This window comes from Schistocerca piceifrons, chromosome 1 (assembly GCF_021461385.2).
Source record: "Schistocerca piceifrons isolate TAMUIC-IGC-003096 chromosome 1, iqSchPice1.1, whole genome shotgun sequence".
NCBI lineage: Eukaryota > Metazoa > Arthropoda > Insecta > Orthoptera > Acrididae > Schistocerca > Schistocerca piceifrons.
Genome location: NC_060138.1, coordinates 760,078,842 through 760,104,584, shown reverse-complemented (window position 1 = coordinate 760,104,584; position 25,743 = coordinate 760,078,842). Strand labels below are relative to the sequence as shown.

General features: G+C 38.7%; 1 protein-coding gene across 1 annotated transcript in view; it reads left to right on the top strand.

Annotated features, from left to right (window-relative positions):
• LOC124712255 (peptidoglycan-recognition protein SD-like) overlaps window positions 1-25,743 on the top strand; it is a 213,791-nt gene that overhangs the window by 187,544 nt on the left and 504 nt on the right. Inside the window, exons 4-5 of the mRNA XM_047242553.1 lie at window positions 6,661-6,767; window positions 25,185-25,743. The exon at window positions 25,185-25,743 is cut by the window's right edge and continues 504 nt beyond it. Coding sequence (XP_047098509.1) covers window positions 6,661-6,767; window positions 25,185-25,393 — 316 coding nt within the window. The 3' untranslated portion in view covers window positions 25,394-25,743. The remainder of the gene's footprint in view (window positions 1-6,660; window positions 6,768-25,184) is intronic.

The window sequence follows — 25,743 nt, the reverse complement described above, 5'->3', positions numbered from 1 at the left end:
GTGATACTGGGTGATTTCATAATTGCAGTACTGACCTGGAAGTCAGAAGCCTGGGTGGCTATGTCCTCCATAGAGTGGTGAGGCATAGCAAGAATGGTACTACAAGTGCTGCACACTAAAATGCAGGGCTTTCGACTAGCCATGAACTTGCGAGCGTTCGGAGAGGGTACGTTTTCCTTCACCTGGATCTCCTATATGGCCCACTCATTGAAATATTCAGGACACTCATGGGATGAGGCAGCATGGTTGTCATTAACACTGATGTGGCAGGTAGAAGGAGGCAAGCAATCACCCTCATGAGCATCTCTACCATAAGTAACACATTTGGCCTTGTTTTAACAGGACATGCAGGTGTGGTCATAACCATTGACACTAGTAGCAACACATTGGGTTTGGAATGTATGTTCAGACCGTGATGACTTCATAGGCTGCCTTAATCTTTGATGGAAGATCAAATGTGAGAAAAAGAATGTGTTTAGGCACTAAGTTTGCATCAACATTTTCCATTACCTGATGGACCGCAGTGATGTCCAGATCAGAGGGATAATGTTGGATTTCCCCCCCTCAGTCACCAGACCATTAAGAGGCTAAGTGTAAATAACACCATGCAGATTATTCAGCATATGATGGGCCACTGCAGGAACAGGATACCTGTGGAGCGAAACTGTAAGCAGTTGTTGGGCTTGAAAATCACAATTGGTCTCCAGAAGCAAAGACCCCATTACATAAGTGAGACTGGGGTTACCCTGAGCCTGGAATTGCAACACCTTTCTGAATAATGAACGGATTAACTGTAGCCAAAGACTGATTTCCTTCAGTACATGACACTAAGAGGAACGAGATGAAGGTAACTGGCTCATTGCAAAAAAAATTCTCCATGCTTGCTAGTGTGTCCAGTGGCATGATCCTTTCGACTGGGGACCGACTCAGAGGGGGGGCTCACCCGGTGTAGGTGATTGTTCACACCTCAGGTCACACACCCCAACTCCAGACAGAAGGACCAACTGGCAATTGTAAAAGGAACAGTTCAGGCAATCATCACTCTCTGGACCTGGCCTGTACCAGGAGGTACGTGTGAACCATACCTGCTGACCCAGGACTGGGACTTACACATTATCCAGTCACCTGCTTCACATCAAACACATGGGCCAGCCTTCAGGAGCACACAGGGAGGAAAAAGAAACAAAGACATACCTCAAATGCTGAAGCAGAGGAAGGGAAGGAGATAGAGAATGAAGAAAGAGGGCAAAAAATAGGAGAGGGACTGTTCCGATCTGTGCTACTGAAGCTTCAGAATTCATTCCTGAAAATACCTAAGACATGTTCCCAAAGGGAGAGGAAAAAGGAATAGCAGCAGGATAGACATGCAGCATGGAAAGGGAAGAGGTGCTGCAAATGCTGGGGTCCCAAGGTAGCCAAGCACAAACTCACCAAAGAGTGGTGAGCCCCTTGGGGGCAGGGGTGGGGGGTCAACAGGACAATGCCGATCCACACATGGCATGGAATATCAAGTACCAGTTACAACAATTGTCAGCCAGCCTACCTCAGATGAGGATACAGCAGCTTTATGATGATGCATTTTCCTACTACATCAATGCACGCATCCAGACCACAGGAGGTGCATCATACTGTTAAGTGAACTCACACTGCGAAGTCCTTTGTGAATTTGACTTGATTTTCTCATCATTGAAATAACATTACACACCTCTTAACACTTGAAGTTTATTTTTGTTTCCTCCTTGTCTTCCGGATGCTTCACTTTCTTGTCAGGCAGTGTAAATATGAAGTAGGAAAATACCATGAAATACAATTTTCACTTGGGGGGGGGGGGGGGGGTTAGTGTCTCATCCATGACATGGAGAAGGAGAAGACTCTGCCAGCGCTATCAAGCATACTGGTTGCAGCCAGCTATACAAATCATGGCTCATGTCAGCACAGATAATGCCTGCTGCTTGAGGTCTTAGGCCATTCTCAATTCCTACAGCTGGCTGGCTGATTTGATGAAGACAGCTAGCATCACATGCAGGGTGTAGGTTTAGCTCACTATTTGCAACCTCGTAGCATGGTCAATTATGGTCCTCTGGTTTGGAGCAGAGTGGAAGGTATAAACCAGAGCCTCAGACAATTCTGTGATGAGAATTTCTTTACCTTCACAGTTGAGTGGAGAGTTGTAGGGTTCCCTTTAATAGGTCAAGCATGCACTATATGTGGGAAGTGGGTAATAGGGTAGTGGAGTATATGTGGCATGCACATGAGGGTCTTTTAGTTCAGAGGAAACCCCCTTGGGATCAGAGATGAAATCAAAGATATGTCAGCCACATTATTCTCAGAGAATGCTTGTCCCCACAATTTGCAAATAAGAAAGGTCAATATGATATTAGTAAATTGCAGGATCATCCATGGTACAATCCTAGAACTAGTATCACTTATTGAAAGTTATAATGCCCAGGGAGTATTAGGGACAGAAAGTAGGTTGTAACCAGAAGTGAATAGCAACAAAACCCCAAGTTCAGATAAGAATATTTATCATAAGGATCGGTTAGTCACCAGTGGTAGTGGCATACTTACTGCAGTAAGAATTTGATAACATCTAGTTAGGTTATCAAAGATCATGAATGAAAATTAATCTAGGTGAAGTTAAACATCAAAGGTGGGTCAAAAATCGGGTGCTTTCACAGACCACCTGCATCAGGAGCTGTAGTGGTAGAGTTCTTTGGAAGAGAACTTGTAAAATTTCATGAATAAGTTTCCTGATCATTCTGTTGTAATAAGAAATTAACTCAGTTTTGCCAGGTGTAGATTGTGAGTGTTGTGTTAAACAGAACTGGTGCCAGAGACAGGGATTCACATGATATTATTCTGAATATCTTGTTTGAATGTTACTTTGAGCAGACAGATAAGCAAATCATGAAGATAACATCTTACATACACAGATCTGAACTTCTAGAATCATTTAATGTAGAGGACGGTATTAGTGATCAAAAGGCTGTGGTAATATCTATGACTAAGTGCATTGCAAAGAAAGTTTAGTAATGTAAGAAAATATTTTTTCTTAGCAAGAGTAACAGTATACAAATTGCACAGTATCTGAGCAGTCAACATTAAACATTTGATAAAGGGGACAAATATGTGGAGCACAAATGAAAAGAATTCAAAAGCATCGTTCAATATGCCTAGACAAGTATGTTCAGAGCAAGGCCTTAAGGGGTGGAAAAGACCCACTGTGATAGAATAGCACTGTTAGAAAACTGCTATGTAAACAAAGAGAACTGATCCTGGAATAGAAAAACAACTACATTCGCTTTGTAGTGGAATGATGCCAGGTCCAGATGAGATACCTGTAAGATACTACAGATATTATGCAAAAAACTTGCTCCCTTCTGGCAGCAATTTATCATAGGTTGCTAGAGCAACAAAGGATACTTAATGACTGACGGAAAGCATGGTACATTCCCGTTTTCAAGAAGGGTCATCACAGAGATGCACATAATTATATGCCCATATTGTTCATGCCAATCTATTGTAGAATTAGGGAACATGTTTTATGCTCATGTATTGTGATATTTTTGTAAATAAAAATCATCATGGATTCTGCAAACAAAGTTGTTGCAAAATTCAGTCACTTGGATCAGATTTGCAACACAATTTAAGACTTCCTTCAGAAAGAACACAACATGTTGCTCTTAACAGAATAAAATCATCAGATGCAATTTTGTGTGTGTGTGTGTGTGTGTGTGTGTGTGTGTGTGTCGATTGCAAGACGGACAATCTCATGAGAGCTTTTATTAACTTTAGGCTGTTGCACCCAGCTGCATGTTGGACTTACAGTAATTTTAGTGGGAAGTCAGTGTGAGATTTCTTGGGAAAAGCGTATCTGATTTATCTTGAATTAGGTGATAACTTTCACTGATATTCAAAACCTCAATCACACTGAGAGTTTCCAAAGATAAACTGCAAATTACACTTTTTAATTTTTTTGTGTTTATGGGTGAAGCAATAAAACTTCAGTTACAAAAAGCTTAACCAACTGTGCATGTGTACCTAATTTCTAATGTTGCAGTTCCTACCAGCATTTATTTTTAAAAATATTTTGGGTACATTGTGACAGTTGAGAATTGTCATCCTTAGACATAAAACACGGTTTCACTATTCATTCCAACCACATACTACAGAGACTCATTGAACTGTATTGTGCTAGGTTGTGTGTAGGTGATATTTTTGTGCATGAGCTGATTTACAGAAGAAAGGTGAACTGACTGACTATAATTTTGGCAAGTTTTACCATACATTTATTCATCACCCACCACAGTCTAAGCAAAAAGGTCCATGTTACAGCGATGCTGTGTACCTTCCTCCATAACATTAACACCTATTCTGAAATTCGCTTCATCTGGTAATTCTGAACTCAATGAGACACCTTTCTAGATGCTGAACTCCACCTCTCAGGTGACTCCATAAATACACCCATACAATCAGGTACACCAACAACCAACAGTATCTCCACTTTGACAGCTGTCACCCTTTTCATGTCGAAAAGTCTTTTCCGTACAGTCTCAACAGCAGTGGATGTTGCATCTGCAATGGACAGCAGGAGCTGGTGAAATATACCAATAACCTTACCAGAGTCTTTATTCACAGTCAATATACTGTCCAGCTGATTTACAAACAGATCTCCCATGCAATCTCCTCCTCTGACACCAATAAACCTGATAACCAGCAATCCTCTAATTACTCAATACCATCCAGGCCTTGAAAAACTCAACTACATCCTTCACCAGTCCTTTGACTAATTCTCGTTGTGCCCTACCCAAAATACTGCCCACATTGTAGAAGGTAGTGTTGCACCACTAATTCAGCTTACAGAATATCCTTGTCCATACCTACTCCACCCCTGTTCCAAATCCTGCACCCCATGGGTCATTCTTGTGTGGTTGATCCTGGTGGAAGACCAGTCCCATACATCTGCCCACCACCTCCTATCACAGTCCTGAAAGAAAGGAGTGCTAGTTCTGCAAGGTTCGCAGGAGAGCTTCTGTAAAATTTGGAAGGTAGGAGACGAGGTACTGGCAGAAGTAAAGCTGTGAGTCGTGCTTGGGTAGCTCAGATGGTAGAGCACTTGCCTGCGAAAGGCAAAGGTCCTGAGTTCGAGTCTCGGTCCGGCACACAGTTTTAATCTGCCAGGAAGTTTCAAGTAACCAACTGTCCACTCGCATGAATGGCACTGCCAAATTGTGGAAAACCACAAAATTCACCATCCAGTTGCTGAACATGCTGCACACCATAATGCTAATGACTTCAGCAGCTACTTCACTACAGGGGACATTTGGATACTCCCTTCCAGCACAAGTTTCTCTGAACTACACAAGCTGGAATTTTCTCTCCATCATATACTGCACTCTTGCATCCCCCTGGTGTCAATCTCCACTAAATTGTTTTCCACAGCCTCACCTTATTTTTTCCCTCTTCTCTTCGGCCCACACCACTCTTCCCCCATTCAGATCATGTAATGGCTTCTCGCACTACTCTTCCTCCTCCCCCACCCCATGGCAGCACATTCTCTCTCTCTCCTCCCCCCCCCCCTCCCACTTTTGTCCATTCCTCTCTCCTTTTATCTACCCCCTCCCTTACTCTCTCAAATCCCTGTCTCCCTCTTCATCATTACCTTCCCCTCTTTTCCTCCCCTCCCTTCCCCCCTCGCCCTCTCTGTAACCCTTATATGTTCTACCCTCTGAACCCCTTTGGTTTTGTTATGCAACTGATAAGCCATCTGATGAAAGACTTGCCTCACACTACCCTGCCACCACCTCCTTGCCTTGTGCACCCTTCTCTAACCCTCCCCAACTCCATCTACCCAGTAAACCAATCTCGATAACTCATATTCAATAATCGTCTCACTGCCACAACAAGTGTGTGCTTTTGGCTGTCTGTGTGGTTGTTTGTGTGAAAATGTGTACTCCTACTAAAAAAAGTGCAATAGCTCAAAAGCTTAGTGTTAATGGTTTGTTATGTGTTTCTGTGTGCAATATGCCTATCCTCTATAGGTAAGTGGTTGCCTTTCCCTTATTTTAATTATTTTTCCACCCATGAATTTCCATTATTGTGAAACATAATAAGCCCATTAATTAGTCTCACTTTTACCATGTGTGTTACGGTACACTTTGTAATTTAACTTAGCAAATAAATTAAGACACTGCACATTGGTGCATATTTCCTGCATTACCTCTTATCCTTAACATTCCTTGAAACAGACTGTAATGTCTATTTTTGTGCACTACTCACGATTCAGCATTGTTACCTAATAGCAGGATAATCAGTAACTTAAAAGATAAATATTGACAGCACTTCTTCGCTATAAGAGAATTGGAGTCATTTCAGAGGAGTGGCGGTGAAAATAAATATTAACTCTTAGTTAAATGTCTTTGTTTAGCCCCCAGTTACTATTACTTAGTACACTTTCGTTATTTTCCATAAACCATAGTTTAATTTCTTTCTCTTATATTCAACTAAAATTACTTTAATTTAGGATTGGTTTCTTTTCAACACTGGTTCCATTGTCATCATTAAATGCACTAGTTCATTAAACACTTCATAAGCCCCAGTAAGCATAATAAAATAGCATTATTTATGATTAAACTTTACTGATATTTCTTGTGGTTACAGCTTTCTTGTTGGAGGAGATGGGTACACTTACGAAGGTCGTGGCTGGGAAGCTGAGAATGCCATTGCACCACATTTTGATCCCACGTCTCTGGGAATTGCCTTTATTGGTGAGCTGTTTGTTAACACAACTTAAGAGCATATGTAAATTACTTACAGTGTGAAACAGCTCTTAAATTTTATGTGTAAAGTAGAAATTTTATAGCAGCAAATTAACGTCTCCTTGACAGAGAGATATTTGGTCATTTGACGAAGAACAATGGAAGGATATAATGTAGGGAGATAAGATTTCACAATTCAAACATTTAGCCCTCAAGATGTTCATAGGAAGTTGGCTTGGAAATCTGAGACAATGAATGATAACAGCATTTTTTAAACAAGAAGTTCTATTCTTTATTTGTAAATTATTATTTTATTTATGCCAGTACAAAGTGCCAAGCAAAATATTTTCATAAGAGGTTCACAATACTCTATCTTCTTTAAAGGATATAGTACAAGTTTTATGTAAGTAACACAGAGATAATGGAACCTCCTGAATGGATGGCATTATTAAAAGAATGACACTGGAAGCAGCATCATTCAGTAACCACAGTTTTAAACAGCTTAACTACAACTCTGTGACAACACTGAAAACGCTTCCAAATTAGATGCTGGTTTACTTTAGAGACTCTTAACACCACCAGTACAGAGTTAAGCATAAATGCATTAATGTCAGGGTATTGATCCAATATAATTTTGTGACTAATATAACACTGGGAAGTCCAATCATTAACTGTGTAATTGAGCAGTTGACAGGCACATAAATTTGATTTCAAACTTGTTTATGTGCTTGTCACCTGCTCACTGCATCAACTACACAGTGAAAATAGCATTATTTAGAATTCTGTCATTTGAAATCAAGAATAAAAGAACTGCCGATTCTCAAAGACATACTGAACCAAATCCTTCCACAAAAACAGCAGTATGGAGAAATCTTTTCAAGTAAAATATTTTCATTAAGTAAACTCAAAAAAGAACTGCTGATTCTCAAAGACATACTGAACCAAATCCTTCCACAAAAACAGCAGTATGGAGAAATCTTTTCAAGTAAAATATTTTCATTAAGTAAACTGATCAGAGTTATGAGAAAAAAAAAATAGAACCAAGTTTTCACTGTGGAATGTAAATTATAAAGAGATTAACACACATTAAATAACTCTACAAAGCTTCCAAAATTAGGTAAAATGTTAAACATATCGTGATTTCCTTACCATTGAATGGGTTTTGTTGAATATTTGGCAGTTCATAACATGTTTACAATCTTTTACAAAAACACACACTTCATATTAAAGGCTTGGCATGAGTCTCTCACAGCATATGAAAATAAGATTTGTTTTCAGCACATATACAAAGTTCCTATGTAGATCATGCTAGATGATGTACTTAATCTGTAGTTAATCGCCCATATCACATACAATGTTAACAAATGACACTAAAGCATACTAAGACTTCACTTCAATCTGAAGTTGCATCTACCTCTTGATTATCAAACAAGAAATTCAAACTGTTTATAACATCAGTTTCACATTCTGTGTAATTCTGTAATTGGATCTTTTCTTTTATCAGAAGAGCTCTCAATAAAGAAACTGGTCATTTTTTGTGCATATTTTACAGTCACAACACTTTTTGTCAAATGGTTAGAAAACTATTTTAATCTAACAATGGAGTATGAAAATATTTTATTTCATCTGCTGAAAGATTCTCAACTTGCATCTCTTTGGATGTTTATGTTTATTGAATTTTATTCTAGTGTCAAATACATGCAAAAGTCACTGACCACAATAAAAGTATTCATGGATCTATCGTCAGCATACCCATAGCTCAGTCTTACCATTGGTTTACGAGAAAGATACCTCAGAAATTTCCTATTCTTTCCAACATCAATGTTTAGTTCAAAAGATCAATTCCAGCTCTCAGTTTAGTATGCAAAATAGCTCCAAAAATAACATCCACTTTTTGTCCTATTAATGCACCTGCCATGAAATGTTACAAGATTTAGTTTTAATTCAAGCTCAGTTAGCTGCAACTGTCAATCACATGCCAGGTATTAACTCTTTCATTTTAATGCCCTTGTAGAGGTCCAAAACATTGCCGAGTTCAATAGCATCCTTCACCGCCATCCTTCCATTTTAAAGAAGACAACAAAATAACACCACATGAACTACTAAGCATGTGTGTCTGACTCAGCTAGAGTCTGACAAAATACACACATTTCTATGTTTGCCATTTACAACTCTTTCTTTGTCACTATTTTTGTTGTGATTTTTTGTTCTGCTCGTATGCATTCCTTCCCATCCAGTGAAGACCAAAATCTCGTGTTGTCCCTAAATCCTACATGCACAGTGTAGTCACATTAATGTGACCACTGCCTAAGTCCAGCATCATCATGCAATAACCACTCACCAATGGTGATGGGCAGCACTAGGAGTGGATGGTATATAAAGTGCAGCTGGGAGATGTGGAAAACAGTGCAGTCATAGTCATGATGCAGAAACATTGTGATTTATCTGAGATCCAAAAGGGCATGATCTTTGGCTTTCACGCCAAGGGTAGAAGCATTTCACAAATGGCTATGTTTGTAAACTGTTTACATGCTGTTAAAGTATACCTACATGACAAAATGGCATTATCCAAAACTAGCACTGAGGCAACAGTGGTGCACCACATGCCATAGATGACGGGGGGGAAAGTCACAGAAATGTGTATGGGTAAATAGACATACAACTGCTGAGCAACTGACTACCCAGATGAATCAAGAGGCTATCAAGTGTCTCTTCAATGATCGTTCACCAAACACTGTTGATACGGGACTGTGAAGCAGGTGCCTGGTTCATGCACACATGCTGCAGCTGTTCATTTGTGACAAAGGCTGGAATTTGCACACTAGTATCACAACTGGACATTCACTGAGTGCCAACAGATGGACTTTTCAGATCAGTCATGTATTATGCTTCATCAGACAGAAGGCTTTTGGTGTGTACAGCCCTGCGCCAGTCATTGGAAGTGTCCGAGCCTGGAGTGTCTGATGAATGTTTTCAAGCCATTCCCTGGGTGGTCGCGTCATTATGGAAGGCACAATGGATCAATACAAGTATGTATTTATCCTTGAGGATCATGTCCTTCCCTTCATGCAGCTTGTTTTTTCCTCAGCATCATGGCATCTCAGCATGATGGCCACCAAACTGGATTAAAACACAACTGAGATTCTGTGGGACCACTTCAATCAGGCTGTTCACTCTGTGGTTCCCCAAGTGTGCTGGCCATAACACTGGAGTCAGCATGGCTCCACATTCCTGTCAGTACCTTTCCAGAATCTCACTGACACTCTTCTGGCATGTCTGCACTGCAAAAGATGATCATTCAGGCTTTTGACAGGTGGTCACATTAATTTTACTGGACCAAGTATTACTCAATACTGTGCATGTTATCTATGCATTCTACACAACAATATTATTTGTTTTAATATTTTAGTATCACTGAAGCAAGAGAGAGAGAGAGAGAATGTTCTAACATTCACTTCACGCCTTCGGGCAGGTTACAAGTGCTTCCTACAAGTTCTCAAGTTATTAATGTGTCTTTTTATAAGGTGCAACTTTTTATTTTTAAGAATTTTATGAACTGCTTCCTCCTCCTTCCTTACTACATTCACAGTCATATAATTTTTAAAATTTTACTATCAATCCACATTTCTGATATAGTGCCAGCTTTGTTGGTACACCTGTCCACTAATATTCAATATGATATCTTTCCAATATCCTCACTGAAGCTTCAATGTGGTTTTTTTATGCAATTAGTTCTTCATATTGTGACTCTGAAATAGTAAAATTTAGCCTTCCCAATTTTCCATTTCTGCTACCTGGGTTCACAATGAGATTTGAGTACTGACAAATTTCTGAATGAGAGCTGTTTCACAGAGGAAGACCGCACTGCAGTTCCTTCTCTAAATCCTTGCACAAATGAAAAAATGGCTGACATCGAAATAAGTGTCCAAGGAATAGAAAAGCAACTGGAATCACTCAACAGAGGAAAGTCCACTGGACCTGACGGGATACCAATTTGATTCTACACAGAGTATGCAAAAGAACTTGCCCCCCTTCTAACAGCCATGCACCGCAAGTCTCTAGAGGAACGGAAGGTTTCAAATGATTGAAAAAGAGCACAGGTAGTCCCAGTCTTCAAGAAGGGTCGTCGAGCAGATGCGCAAAACTATAGACATATATCTCTGATGTCGATCTGTTGTAGAATTTTAGAACATGTTTTTTGCTCGAGTATCATGTCGTTTTTGGAAACCCAGAATCTACTCTGTAGGAATCAACATGGATTCCGGAAACAGCAATCGTGTGAGACCCAACTCGCTTTATTTGTTCATGAGACCCAGAAAATATTAGATACAGGCTCCCAGGTAGATGCTATTTTCCTTGACTTCCGGAAGGCGTTCGATACAGTTCTGCACTGTCGCCCGATAAACAAAGTAAGAGCCTACGGAATATCAGACCAGCTGTGTGGCTGGATTGAAGAATTTTTAGCAAACAGAACAAAACATGTTGTTATCAATGGAGAGACGTCTACAGACGTTAAAGTAACCTCTGGCGTGCCACAGGGGAGTGTTATGGGACCATTGCTTTTCACAATACATATAAATGACCTAGTAGATAGTGTCGAAGGTTCCATGCGGCTTTTCGCGGATGATGCTGTAGTATACAGAGAAGTTGCAGCATTAGAAAATTGTAGCAAAATGCAGGAAGATCTGCAGCGGATAGGCACTTGGTGTAGGGAGTGGCAACTGACGCTTAACGTTGACAAATGTAATGTATTGCGAATACATAGAAAGAAGGATCCTTTATTGTATGATTATATGATAGCAGAACAAACACTGGTAGCAGTTACTTCTGTAAAATATCTGGGAGTATGCGTACGGAACGATTTGAAGTAGAATGATCATATAAAATTAATTGTTGGTAAGGCAGATGCCAGGTTGAGATTCATTGGGAGAGTCCTTGGAAAATGTCGTCCATCAACAAAGGACGTGGCTTACAAAACACTCGTTCGACCTATACTTGAGTATTGCTCATCAGTGTGGGATCCGTACCAGATCGGGCTGACAGAGGAGATAGAGAAGATCCAAAGAAGAGCGGCGTGTTTCGTCACAGGGTTATTTGGTAACTGTGATAGCGTTACGGAGCTGTTTAGCAAACTCAAGTGGCAGACTCTGCAAGAGAGGCGCTCTGCATCACGGTGTAGCTTGCTCGCCAGGTTTTGAGAGGGTGCGTTTCTGGATGAGGTATCGAATATATTGCCTCCCCCAAGGAGATCACGAATGTACAATTAGAGAGACTCGAGCGTGCACGGAGGCTGAACAGAAAAGGGAGGTAATGACAGTGGCACGTAAAGTGCCCTCCACCACACACCGTTGGGTGGCTTGTGGAGTATAAATGTAGATGTAGATGTAGAGAGAAGAATAAATAATAGAGAAGAAGAAATAATAAAGTTTACATATCTTTCCATTTGAATGTAGATAAACAATTGAAATATGATGAAATGAAAATGCATGCTTTTAGAATTTGGTGCTTTCGTCAATGTTCATTGAAGAATGGAAATGGAAAATGTTGTAAGTTCCATTTTTTCACAAAACATGTATTCAGTGCTGTTGTGTTCTTGGCACTGTGCTGCAAGTCCCTAGAGTTGTTCAAAGTGTCAGATCACAATCAAATTTCTTTAGTAGATGGCACATGGTCTTTGTGCCATCAGTGCTTCAAACCAGAGTTCCAAGAGTCATTTGTCAAGATCTCCTGCATTTAGCCTGGGATGACTTGAAGTAATATCACACACATTTTGCGAGAGTGCATAGCTTTTTGAGCTGTATTGAATATTTTGCAATTATAAAGAAAACAAACAAGGTAACTGAGGCATTTATTCTGCAAGATTTACACAAAATTTTTGAGTCAGCTGCAGCTATGAACCCATTATATATAATTAAAATGTATATAACTGGCTTCTTTGATTTTAAACATGCTGCTGAAACATTGCTGTTATTGCAGACATGCAAGGTCTCCCACTGCACTATGATCAGAGTGTTCCATATTCATCTATCTCAAATAGGTGTATAAAATTTCTTACTCTGGAGCAAAAGAATAACTTACTAAAGGTCAAGAGAAGGATCAACAGGCAGAAAAGCATTGACCACTTTAACTCACTATTGCATACTGAAGACTGGTCTGATGTCTATGAAAAGCAAAATCTGAATTCGAAATTCAATATTTTTCTAGAAAAAATGGTAAAGCATTTTGATACAGCCTTCCCTCAAAAAATGGTAAATATAAGAGAGAAGACAAGAGGAAAGGGTTGGATTACTATGGGAATCAGAACTTCTTGCCAGAAAAAAAAGGGAGCTCCACAGAATCTGCAAAGAAAATAATGCCACTGAGGAAATGCATACTCACTACAAAACATACACTAAAATCTTACAAAAGGTCATTAAACAGGCAAAAAGAATGTACAATGATTACTACATAAATAATTCTACAAATAAAGCGAAAGCTATGTGGGACATCATTAAAAAAGAAACTGGCAAAAATAAGAGAACTGAGGGGAACATTGTCTTGATACACAATAATAAAAAGATTTTACAGCCTAGAGAAACAGTAAACATATTCAACAAATACTTCACTGGGATAGCTGAAAATGTAATAAAAACTAATTTTAGTTCAACTCAGCAACAAATGGTAAACAAGTGCAACATTAATAAATTTTCAATGTTTGAGGACCAAGTAAGCAGGGAGGAGACATTGAAGGCTGCCAGAGAACTAAAGACAACATACTCAGCAGGAATTGATGGTATACTGAACAGAATCCTAAAACTCTGTATCCAAAATGTAATTGACCCCCCTTACTCACTTATGCAACTGTTCCCTGGAGTCAGGCATCTTTCCAGATCAACTAAAAACATCAAAAGTCATCCTTATTTTCAAAGCTGGTGACAAAGATGAAGTAATAAACTATCGTCCCATTACATTAACATCCTGTTTCTCAAAAGTAATAGAAAAAATTCTGTGTAGAAAGATGTTAAAGTTTATAAACAAAAATAGTGTGCTATCTAATACTCAACATGGCTTTAGAAGCAAGAAATCAACGGAGACAGCAATCTATGAATGCATATCTACTGTATTAAAAACAATAGATGGAAAAAACAAACAGGTATATTTTTGGACCTAACCAAAGCCTTTGATATGGTAAACCACAAAACACTATTGAAGAAGGTAGAGCACTATGGAATTAAGGGGTTGGCAAATCATTGGATTCGTTCATTTCTCAGCGACCGTAAACAAAAAGTATCCATCAGACATTAGATGATAAAGCACAAATAATCACAGAATATGTATCATCAGAAAGCCCAATCACTTACGGGGTACCGCAAGGGTCGGTAATGGGACCCCTACTTTTCTTGTTATATATTAATGATTTGGATATACATATTGATTCCCACAAAGTAATACTGTTTGCTGACGACACAACAATACTGGTAAAAGCAGCAAAAAATGAAGATGTACAAGAAGAAGTAAACACAGTTACAAAACATCTAAGTAATTGGACAGCAGAAAATCAGTTGATAATAAACTACAACAAAACAGTAGCCTTAAATTTCCATAACAACCGAAACACCACATTGATATATCCAGAAATAAAAATCAATCAACACCCTATTGCAAATGATGAGGCTACAAAATTTCTCAGCATCTGGATACAAAGAGACTTAAAATGGGACAAACACATAGAACAAATTAATGCCAAGTTGAGCACGGGCTGTTATCTTCTTAGGGTTCTCAAACGATGCATAAATGAACAGGCACTATTGTGTGCCTATTATGCATACTTCAATGCCCATCTCAAGTATGGACTCATATTCCGGGGAAATTCCCCAGCAGCTCAAGGGACTTTCAGAATACAAAAAAAGAGCCATTACGATTATGACGGAGAGTGGTGCTTGACAGTCCTGCAAACCAACATTTAAACCACTGAATATACTACCTCTACCGTGTATGTTTATTGTTGACACACTAAAGTACGTAAAAAAGTATTTGATTGGAAATGATGATAATACTTTAAAAAACAAAGATATACATGATTATAACACTCGAATAAAATATAACTTGCATGTACCCCCAGCCAGTACCAGTTTGTATCAGAAAGGTACATACTACCTGGGTATTAAACTCTATAATAGACTATCAAATAGTATAAAATGCTTACAAAATATTAGTGCTTTTGAAAGATCTGTCAGAGAATATCTACAGTACCACTGTTTCTACTCAGTAAAGGAATACTTGGACCAGAATAATTGTTAAGAACTAAAGCTACTGTAATTTGTAACATTCTATCATTGTAAGAACTACAACTATTGAAATTGGTAGCATGTTGAAAAATGATTATTTAAATATGTATCATTTTTAACTTAGTAATAAGTCCAATATCATCCTGTACACTGTACTACATATGATCAAAGGACTCAATAAACAAATAAATAAATAAATAAAAGAATGGAAAAATGTCAGTGCATTTGAAAGAGGAAGGCCAAGTCATATTTATCAGCTGCAAAACAGAAATACTTGTTGATGATATTGCTTTCTTCCTCAACAGCACTGGCAGTTCAATAGTAAATTTGGAACATCTAACACCTAGAATGGAGTTGCGTAAGAAACAGAAATCAGTTTCAAGAGACTTTATTTTCAAATGGTTCAAATGGCTCTGAGCACTATGGGACTCAACTGCTGTGGTCATAAGTCCCCTAGAACTTAGAACTACTTAAACCTAACTAACCTAAGGACAGCACACAACACCCAGCCATCACGAGGCAGAGAAAATCCCTGACCCCGCCGGGAATCGAACCCGGGAACCCGGGCGTGGGAAGCGAGAACGCTACCGCACGACCACGAGATGCGGGCAGACTTTATTTTCTTGTATTTAATTTTTTCTCTTGTAAAGATTTCAAACAAATAAGAAATGGTTTTTGTAGGCTGCAGTTCTTCTAGTTAAAGTGTTACTTCTGTATTCCCATTTTTGTACTATCACAAATAAATTGCAGCACCTCTGCATTAATGATACTTAAACAAAAACTTTTGTGTCAGTGCAGTACTTTGAAGATTCTTAATAAATTACTTAATTTGTCACATTATTTTTTGCAATGTCAAGGTGGGCGACATAACCCTGTGGTATCAGAATACCATCTCAATTTTTTGGGTGCACAAAAAGAAATACATTGTTTTCTTTATTCTCCTGACAAATACGAGATTTAGCACTAACACCTTTTCCATTTACACTCTTCAATTGCACATAAATCACCCCATTCTTGACTGATATTTGACTTTGTTATTACAAGCCTACATGAGGAAACATATTGCAAGGATGTTACTTGCAGAATATCTTGTCCACCACTGCACTTGTGCTGTCTTAGTAACCAGTGTAGTGTGTTACTAACAATAAACTTGCTAAAAATCTCTGTTTACTTTGTTGAAAGACTATCTCCAAAGAAAGCTGTATTTAATCTTAAAAATGATGTTCTGATTGAGATAACCGAAAACATAATCATATTGAAAATTATTATATTGTGGTTCACATCCCTGTCTACATTTTTATAAGTATTTCGCAAGTCACCATGTCATGCATGGCGGAGGGTACCTTGTACCACTAATATTCATTTCCTCTTCTGTTCCACTCGTGAATAGAGCAAAGGGAAAACAACTGTCTATACGCTTTTGTACAGGTCCTAACTTCTCTTATCTTTGTGGTCCATATGCAGAATGTTTGTTGGCAGCTGTAGAATTGTTCTGCAGTCAGCATCAGACAGCCCTTCTCTAAATTTTCTTAATGGTGCTCTGTGAAAAGAATGTCACCTTCCTTCCAGGGATACCATTTGGCTTCAAGAAGCATCTCTGCAACACTGATGTGTTGATCAAATCTACCAGTAACAAATCTAGCAGCACACTTCAGAATTGCTTCAATGCCTTCCTTCAGTCTGATCTGGCAGTACTCAGGAATGGATCACACTATTTTTCTACACATTTTCCTAAAATTTGCCAAGTACATTGAAGTCAACTATTCAGTTTTCTTACTGCTCCTTCTGTGCTCATTCCATTTCATATCACCGTACAACATTATGCCAACATATTTAATCAGTGATACTTTGTCAAGCCGCCCATTATTAATGCTGTATCTGGTGATTATGGGATTGTTTCTCCTACTCATCGGCATTAACTTACATTCTTCTACGCTTAGAACAAGCTGCCCTTCCTCACACAATCTACAAATTTATTCATGAAATGTATTCACAGTTGTGAATATGGACAACCATCAGCTGTACAATGGACTGACAACAGTGAAAATTTGTGCTGGTCTGGGAATCAAACCTGGCTTTCCCACTTATCGAGTGTGGTTGCTTTAGCATTTGGCTACCCAGGCATGACTCATGACTGGCTGGGAAAATAGCAGGAAAGTTAAAGGGGGGAGGCATTGTCATGAGCGATAAAATACCAGTGGTTATAGGGCTCAGAAAAGACCCTTTTTTAGGGTAGCAAGGATAGAAAGAAACCACATTTTAAGAGAAGTTAGGACTGAGACAAACCTTCAGTGTGAGAAAGAAACCAAAAAACATAATTCTAGCTTATTACATCAGCATAAACAGTCACTTGTTAAGAATTTTCAACAGTCAGCAGATATTTTAACTCTACCCAATTTTAACTCAGTCAATGTGAAATGTCAGCTACCTTTTTTGCATCAAAATATTTGAGGGCTGAGAAATAAAATTAATGAATTAATTATCTGCATAGATGAATTAGAGTCTTCAGACCCAGCTGACATAATCTGCCTCTCTGAACATCTTGTGAGCACTGGTATAGAACTTTTAAGTGTTACAGGGTTTAGGTTAGCATGTCACTTTTGTGGATCAGAAATGGAGAAAGGAGGAGTTGCCACATTCATCAGGAACTGTCATTAACTAAGAACATAGACATTCATAAATTTTGTCTAGAACAGCATATGGAAGCATGTGCAACAGAAGTAGAATTTCACAAAAAATCCTTCATAATATTAAGTGTATATCGAGCACCTGCAGCTAACTTTAATCTATTCGTAAACCACCTTGAAGCTGTACTGGCCCATTTAACAAACAAAAACAAAGAAATAGTGGTTGCTGGTGATTTCAATGCAGATTTCCTTAAAGACTCTCCCAATAACAACTTATCTGAGTTAGTAACACTATCATTCAACTTAATTCCCACTGTAAAGTTCAACACTAGGGTAGCCAATTGCTCACAAACAGCCATTGATAATATCTTACAGAAAATTCCAATGAACAAAATTATATTACAAAACCAATAGTCAATGGCCTCTCAGATCATGACATGCAATTCCTTCTGTTAAATGTTAACACTGAACAGGATATAAAATCTGTTAAATCTGAGCTCAAGAGGGAAATCAATATGGCAAAAATTGATTATTTTAGGACACTCCTCAGAGACATTCACTGAACTGATGTTTAACAGTGCTCAGGGCATGAATGAAAAATATAACACTTTTGCTAATAATGTGCTTACCCCACTCGAACACTGTTTTCTCCAAAAACTTATCAACATTAGAGCTAAGTCTTCAAAGAAGCCACGGATTACTCAAGGAATAGGGGTATCTTGTAAAACAAAAAGAAAACTGTATCTGTCAATCCGAAACAGTTCCGATGTTGATGCTATAGCACATTACAAGAAAAATATTAAAGACTGTAATACCGACATCAAAGCACATATATTACAAGGAAAAGATAGTCATATCAGATAGCAAAATAAAGACAATATGGGATATAGTGGAGGAGGAGACCAGTAGAACCAGACATGAAGAGGGACAAATAGCATTAAGAGTGACAGATGTGTATAGCATTGCAGAACTTTTTAACAAACATTTCATAACTGTTACTGAAAAGATGGAGTTGTCAGGTTCTGTAGATGCTGCTATGGAATACCTCAGACCAGACATTTCAAATAACTTCCATAATATGAATTTGACCCTCACTACCCTAGCAGAAATAATGTCCATCATAAAATCTTTAAAATCAAAAACATCTAGTGGGTATGATGAAATATGAACAAAGCTAATTAAAGAATGTGATTCAGAGTTAAGTAACATATTAAGCTATCTGTGTAACCAGTCGTTTATCAGTGGAATATTTCCTGAATGGTTAAAATATGCTGAAGTTAAGCCACTGTTTAAGAAGGGAGATAAAGAAATAGCATCAAATTTCTGTCCAATTTCACTTTTACTTTTGCCTGCATTCTCAAAAATTTTTGAAAAAGTGATGTACAATCGGCTTTATAACCATCTTATCTCAAATAACATACTGTCAAAGTCACAGTTCAGATTTCTAAAGGGTTCTGATATTGAGAAGGCTATCTACACTTACAGTGAAAATGTGCTTAATTCATTAGATAAAAAATTGCAGGCAACTGGTATTTTTTGTGATCTGTCAAAGGCATTTGACTGTGTAAATTACAATATCCTTTTAAGTAAATTAGAATACACTCCTGGAAATGGAAATAAGAACACATTGACACCGGTGTGTCAGACCCATCATACTTGCTCCGGACACTGCGAGAGGGCTGTACAAGCAATGATCACACGCACGGCACAGCGGACACACCAGGAACCGCGGTGTTGGCCGTCGAATGGCGCTAGCTGCGCAGCATTTGTGCACCGCCGCCGTCAGTGTCAGCCAGTTTGCCGTGGCATACAGAGCTCCATCGCAGTCTTTAACACTGGTAGCATGCCGCGACAGCGTGGACGTGAACCGTATGTGCAGTTGACGGACTTTGAGCGAGGGCGTATAGTGGGCATGCGGGAGGCCGGGTGGACGTACCGCCGAATTGCTCAACACGTGGGGCATGAGGTCTCCACAGTACATCGATGTTGTCGCCAGTGCTCGGCGGAACGTGCACGTGCCCGTCGACCTGGGACCGGACCGCAGCGACGCACGGATGCACGCCAAGACCGTAGGATCCTACGCAGTGCCTTAGGGGACCGCACCGCCACTTCCCAGCAAATTAGGGACACTGTTGCTCCTGGGGTATCGGCGAGGACCATTCGCAACCGTCTCCATGAAGCTGGGCTACGGTCCCGCACACCATTAGGCCGTCTTCCGCTCACGCCCCAACATCGTGCAGCCCGCCTCCAGTGGTGTCGCGACAGGCGTGAATGGAGGGACGAATGGAGACGTGTCGTCTTCAGCGATGAGAGTCGCTTCTGCCTTGGTGCCAATGATGGTCGTATGCGTGTTTGGCGCCGTGCAGGTGACCGCCACAATCAGGACTGCATACGACCGAGGCACACAGGGCCAACACCCGGCATCATGGTGTGGGGAGCGATCTCCTACACTGCCCGTACACCACTGGTGATCGTCGAGGGGACACTGAATAGTGCACGGTACATCCAAACCGTCATCGAACCCATCGTTCTACCATTCCTAGACCGGCAAGGGAACTTGCTGTTCCAACAGGACAATGCACGTCCTCATGTATCCCGTGCCACCCAACGTGCTCTAGAAGGTGTAAGTCAACTACCCTGGCCAGCAAGATCTCCGGATCTGTCCCCCATTGAGCATGTTTGGGACTGGATGAAGCGTCGTCTCACGCGGTCTGCACGTCCAGCACGAACGCTGGTCCAACTGAGGCGCCAGGTGGAAATGGCATGGCAAGCCGTTCCACAGGACTACATCCAGCATCTCTACGATCGTCTCCATGGGAGAATAGCAGCCTGCATTGCTGCGAAAGGTGGATATACACTGTACTAGTGCCGACATTGTGCATGCTCTGTTGCCTGTGTCTATGTGCCTGTGGTTCTGTCAGTTTGATCATGTGATGTATCTGACCCCAGGAATGTGTCAATAAAGTTTCCCCTTCCTGGGACAATGAATTCACGGTGTTCTTATTTCAATTTCCAGGAGTGTATTATTGTGTAACAGGAAATGCTGCAAAATGGTTCAAATCTTATATCTGTGGCAGGAAATAAAGGGTGTTATTAGGAAAGAGACATGGATCAAGCTATCAGGCATCATCCAACTGAGAACTAATTACATATGGGGGTCCCACAAGGTTCCATTTTAGGACCCTTACTTTTTCTTGTGTATATCAATGACTTTTCATCAGTAACATTACCAGATGCCAAGTTCATTTTGTTTGCCGATGATAAAACATTGCAATAAATAGCAAATCAAGTGTAGTCTTAGAAAGATCAGCTAGTAAAATATTTATGGACATTAATCACTGTTTCCTAGCCAATTCCTTGTCACTAAACTTTGAAAAACCACACTACATGCAGTTCAGAACTTGTAAGCCGTGTTCCACAAGTATATGCCTAACATATGATGACAAGCAGATACAAGAAGTGGACAGTGTTAAATTCTTGGGACTACAGCTTGATAATAAATGCAACTGGGAAAAGCACACAACAGAATTGCTGAAGCATCTTAATAAATCTCTAATTGCAATGTGAATTGTGTCAGACATTGGGGATATAAAAATTAAAAAGCTGGCATACTATGCTTACTTTCATTCCATAATGTCATATGCGATTATTTTTTGGGGTAATTCATCAAGCCAAGCTAAAGTTTTTCGGGCACAAAAATGTGCGGTAAGAGTTATATGTGGTGTGAACTCAAGAACATCCTGCAGAAGCCTGTTTAGGGAACTAGGGATACTAACTACTGCTTCCCAGTATATTTATTCTTTAATGAAATTTGTCATTAAAAATATATCACTTTTTCAAATCAACAGCTCAATTCATGGAATCAATACTAGAAATAAGAATAATCTTCACAAGGATTTAAAGTCATTTAGTCTTGTACAAAAAGGTATGCATTATTCAGGAACACACATTTTCAATAACTTGCCAGCAGCCATAAAAAAATTAACAACCAATGAAATTCAGTTTAAGAGAAGCCTAAAGGATTTATTGGTGGCCAACTCCTTCTACTCCATTGATGTATTTCACAGCAGAACCAATTGATTTTGTGTGTGTGTGTGTGTGTGTGTGTGTGTGTGTGTGTGTGTGTGTGTGTGTGTGTGTGTGTGTGTGTGTGTGTAAGTACAATCTAACTTCTGCACCATTTCAGTGCAGTAATGTGTCCATTGTAAATAAGTATTATAGTAGTTGTATCACACATTTATTACCCTATAAATAAATAAATAAACTTTTTATTTTTTTTAATTCAGTGCATTAGTATTTGTAAAATGATTCTTTCATATAGTGTTCATTAAAAAATGATGATCATTCCACTTGGGACCTGTGGAATGGTACATTAGCTTATTTGTTTGAGTTGTAAATATTTGTCATGTATTGTTGTTTTTCTGACTTGTTCTACATCCTGGAGGATCTCCTCACTACGGATCAATTGGAATGAAAGTAAATCTAATCTAATCTAATCCAGACCCAAACTTCTACATGTCATCACCCATGTGTCTGCAACCTGTACTCATACATCCATACGTATATTCCTTTACAGGGAAGACATTTTACTTGAAAGACGCTTGCCCAGTGTTGTCAGAGAAATACAATACTGCACTGCCTGTGTTATTTTGAATTACAAGGCAAAGTTCCTTTGGACATGCATGCAATACCACATCACAGCTCTGAGAATACGCTGAGTGTCATTCCAAATTATGATGCAGAGTTCCTTCAGACATGCATGCATGACCGAAGGAACTTTGCATTGTAATTTTCTTGTACATCATAGCAACATCAGCAAACGGCCACAGATTGCTGCTCACCCTGTCAGTCACCCTTGAATGGGCAGTCTTATTTTCATTAAAATTACAGAACAGTCACATTCTTCAGCACAACAGACTAGCATAATGAACTATGATAAACAAGATTTGGACTGAAGACCACAACATAATAGGGTTACATTATCACATCACAGCTCCGAAAATAAGCTGACTGTAGCAGCATATAAAATATGTACCAAACAGATTCAAAGAAACCTCAGATAACGAAAAGTATCAAAGTATCATGTAGTAGAAAGGGAGAACTCACCTACCACAACTTTCTGTAATCTGTCTAAGGCATCTGTGCAAATCACGGTATTATTTCTACTGGACAATACAGTTTATTGTTTTCAAGGAACAATGAGTAAGTGGTTCCCTTAGTATTTAACCAATAGGAAGAAAAGAGTCATGTTACATGATTCATGCAGTTTTCTGAGTGGGGACAAATTACCATTGGTATTTCACAGGGTTCAATATTCAGATGTCCTTATCCTGCTCTAAGTAAATGACCATCTTACAGTGATAAAGCAGAAATAGTACTCTTATTTTTATCTGATTATTTGACAACTACAAATATGCCTAACAGAGGTACAAAAATGGAAGGAATAACATTCTAAATTACTGATTGGTTCTCAGTAAATGACCTCACTTAACATAGGAAAAACAATACTTTCTGTCCTGTACACAGTAGGACATATCATAATTAATAACAACAGAGCACATTGTAAGGAAATATGAGTTTAACTGAATATTCACAATTCTTGGTGTGCATATTGATCAGAATTTGAAATTGCTTCTCAAATATTTGAGTTCAGCAACATTTGCTCTAAGTGTAATTGCTAATTTTCATGATGACTGCAACAGAAAGTTGCCTTAAGTTACATTCTTCCATTCATTAATATCACATTGAATAATTTTCTGGGGCAATGCTACAAATGGACACAAGGAATTAGTTGAATGGAAATGTTTAAAGGTAATGTCTTGTGTCCAACCTCAAACATTGAGTAGGAAAGCATTTAGAGAACAGAGCCTCACAACAAATTTGCTCCCTGCCAAAGTTTGTTTAAGAATCACTCGCAATATGAAACTAATAGTAGCCCTCATGAACATAATAACAGAAACAATCATGGCCTCCTATTGTCACATGTACTGCAAGTCTGCTTATTGAATGAAAAACCTACTCATGACTCTTTTTTTTATCTACTTACAATGTGTGCTTATCACAATTATTCATCCCTATCGTAATTTCTAATCAGTTTGTTGAATCACTCCACCTTTTGAGTGTTGCCTGAGATCACTAAGTTCCATTTATGGCTATTACTCCTTGTGAATGGGCAACGAGCCATAACTGCATGATGATTTAGTCATTTAATGCTCTCTAGTACTCCAAGTACAAAGCAGAAGATCTCAGATTTCATGGTGATAGCTATACTTCTTAATTTCCTATAGCAACCCTCTAATTGCTTCAACTGCTTCAGTAGTGGACTTAAAAATGATTTTATTATCCATGTATAGAGTCAATGCCTCTGATCATCACCTGATGTAATTTTAGGTCATCTTCAATGTGCAACGTGACAGCTAATATGCTTTGCAAAACAGTACTGCCTCTCATTGATTTTTACAGTTTCCATAAATTGCCTACAGAATACCCTGGTTGTTTATGGATCAATGTGATGTAATGGTTAAGATAATGGTGTTACTATCATCTAGAATTAAGTTTTCCTCATTTCCCCACATAACTTGGCAAAAATGATGCCAGAATGGTTCTTTTGAAACTGACAGGGATAATTTACTTCCCACTGGTGTGCAATCCCACCCTGTGCCCCATCTGTCATTATCTCATTATTGAGAGGATGTTGAACTGCCGTTTTTAAGTCAATATTTGTCTGACTAATTTTATTTACAGTCCACTGTTGTGTTCAATTAGTGTGCCAGCTGCTCACAAGGGCATCAGTCACCTAACAAATAATTACTAGCAATGAACTATGTACATATTTTATTTGCATTTCTAAATTGATGGATAACTGCCATATGATTAATAATAATGATTTATTACTAGTAATAGATACTATCTGCACAAATTTTTAATTTCAAAAGAAAACTATGGATATTAAATGTATCCTCTTTTTCTTGTGAAAGACATAAAATATCTTTCTGTCTCAACACATCTGTTTCACAGCTTACAGAAGTTTCTTTTAGTATGGTTTTTGATACAGTGTACCAAACTGCTATGTAGCCATTATAGTATGATACTATGTACACAGTATCAAGAAAATTCACTTTTCCTGATACATTTCCCTTGTAAAAGATGATCAACTACTTAATAAAATGGCTCTGAGCACTATGGGACCTAACTTCTGAGGTCATCAGTCCCCTAGAACTTAGAACTACTTAAACCTAACTAACCTAAGGACACCACACACATCCATGCCTGAGGCAGGATTCCAACCTGCGACCGTAGCGGTCGCGCGGTTCCGGACTGTAGCGTCTAGAACCGCTCGGCCACTCCGGCCAGCAACTACTTAATAAAATAAATAAATAATTAATGCAGAAGTTAATGAATGCAGCATATTTCCTGCATTTTAATATGAATCATTTTAATGTGAAGCATAACCTAGTACCTACAGCTTCATTAACTATTATTTTGTAATCAGTAACAGTTTGTAACATTAATGTTTTTCTCCATGTGTACAGGAAATTTTGAGTCTGTTACTCCACCAGAAGAGCAGCTAAATCAGGCAAAATCATTGATAAAAGAAGCTCTTTACCAACGAAAGCTTTCACATGATTACAAACTGGTGGCCCACCGACAAGTCGCTCACACGAACAGTCCTGGATTTGCGTTATTCAGTATTATCAAAACCTGGAAACACTGGGAAAATTGTTACATGGAGAGCTGTTGATGTTGCATTTTAAGATAATGTCTATGGCTAGCATGAATTCATTAATGAATCATTTTAGGCACACAGTTGTGTTTATTAATATTCATTAATTCATTTATTTTATTTATTTATTTATTTACTTATTTCATAGACAAGTGGTCACTGTCCACAAGTGTCTTTTAAATCGTATCTAACATGGTTGTTAACTTTTGTTTTCTAATTAAAAGGAAAAAAAAGCATGAATTTGTATTTTATGAATCAGTGTTCTGATAGAACTTCCCTCAGAACAATTTTATGATTTTGGTACAGTAATTCTAAATACAGCCAAAACCTGATATAAACTTGGATCTTAAGCAAGACCTACAGGAATT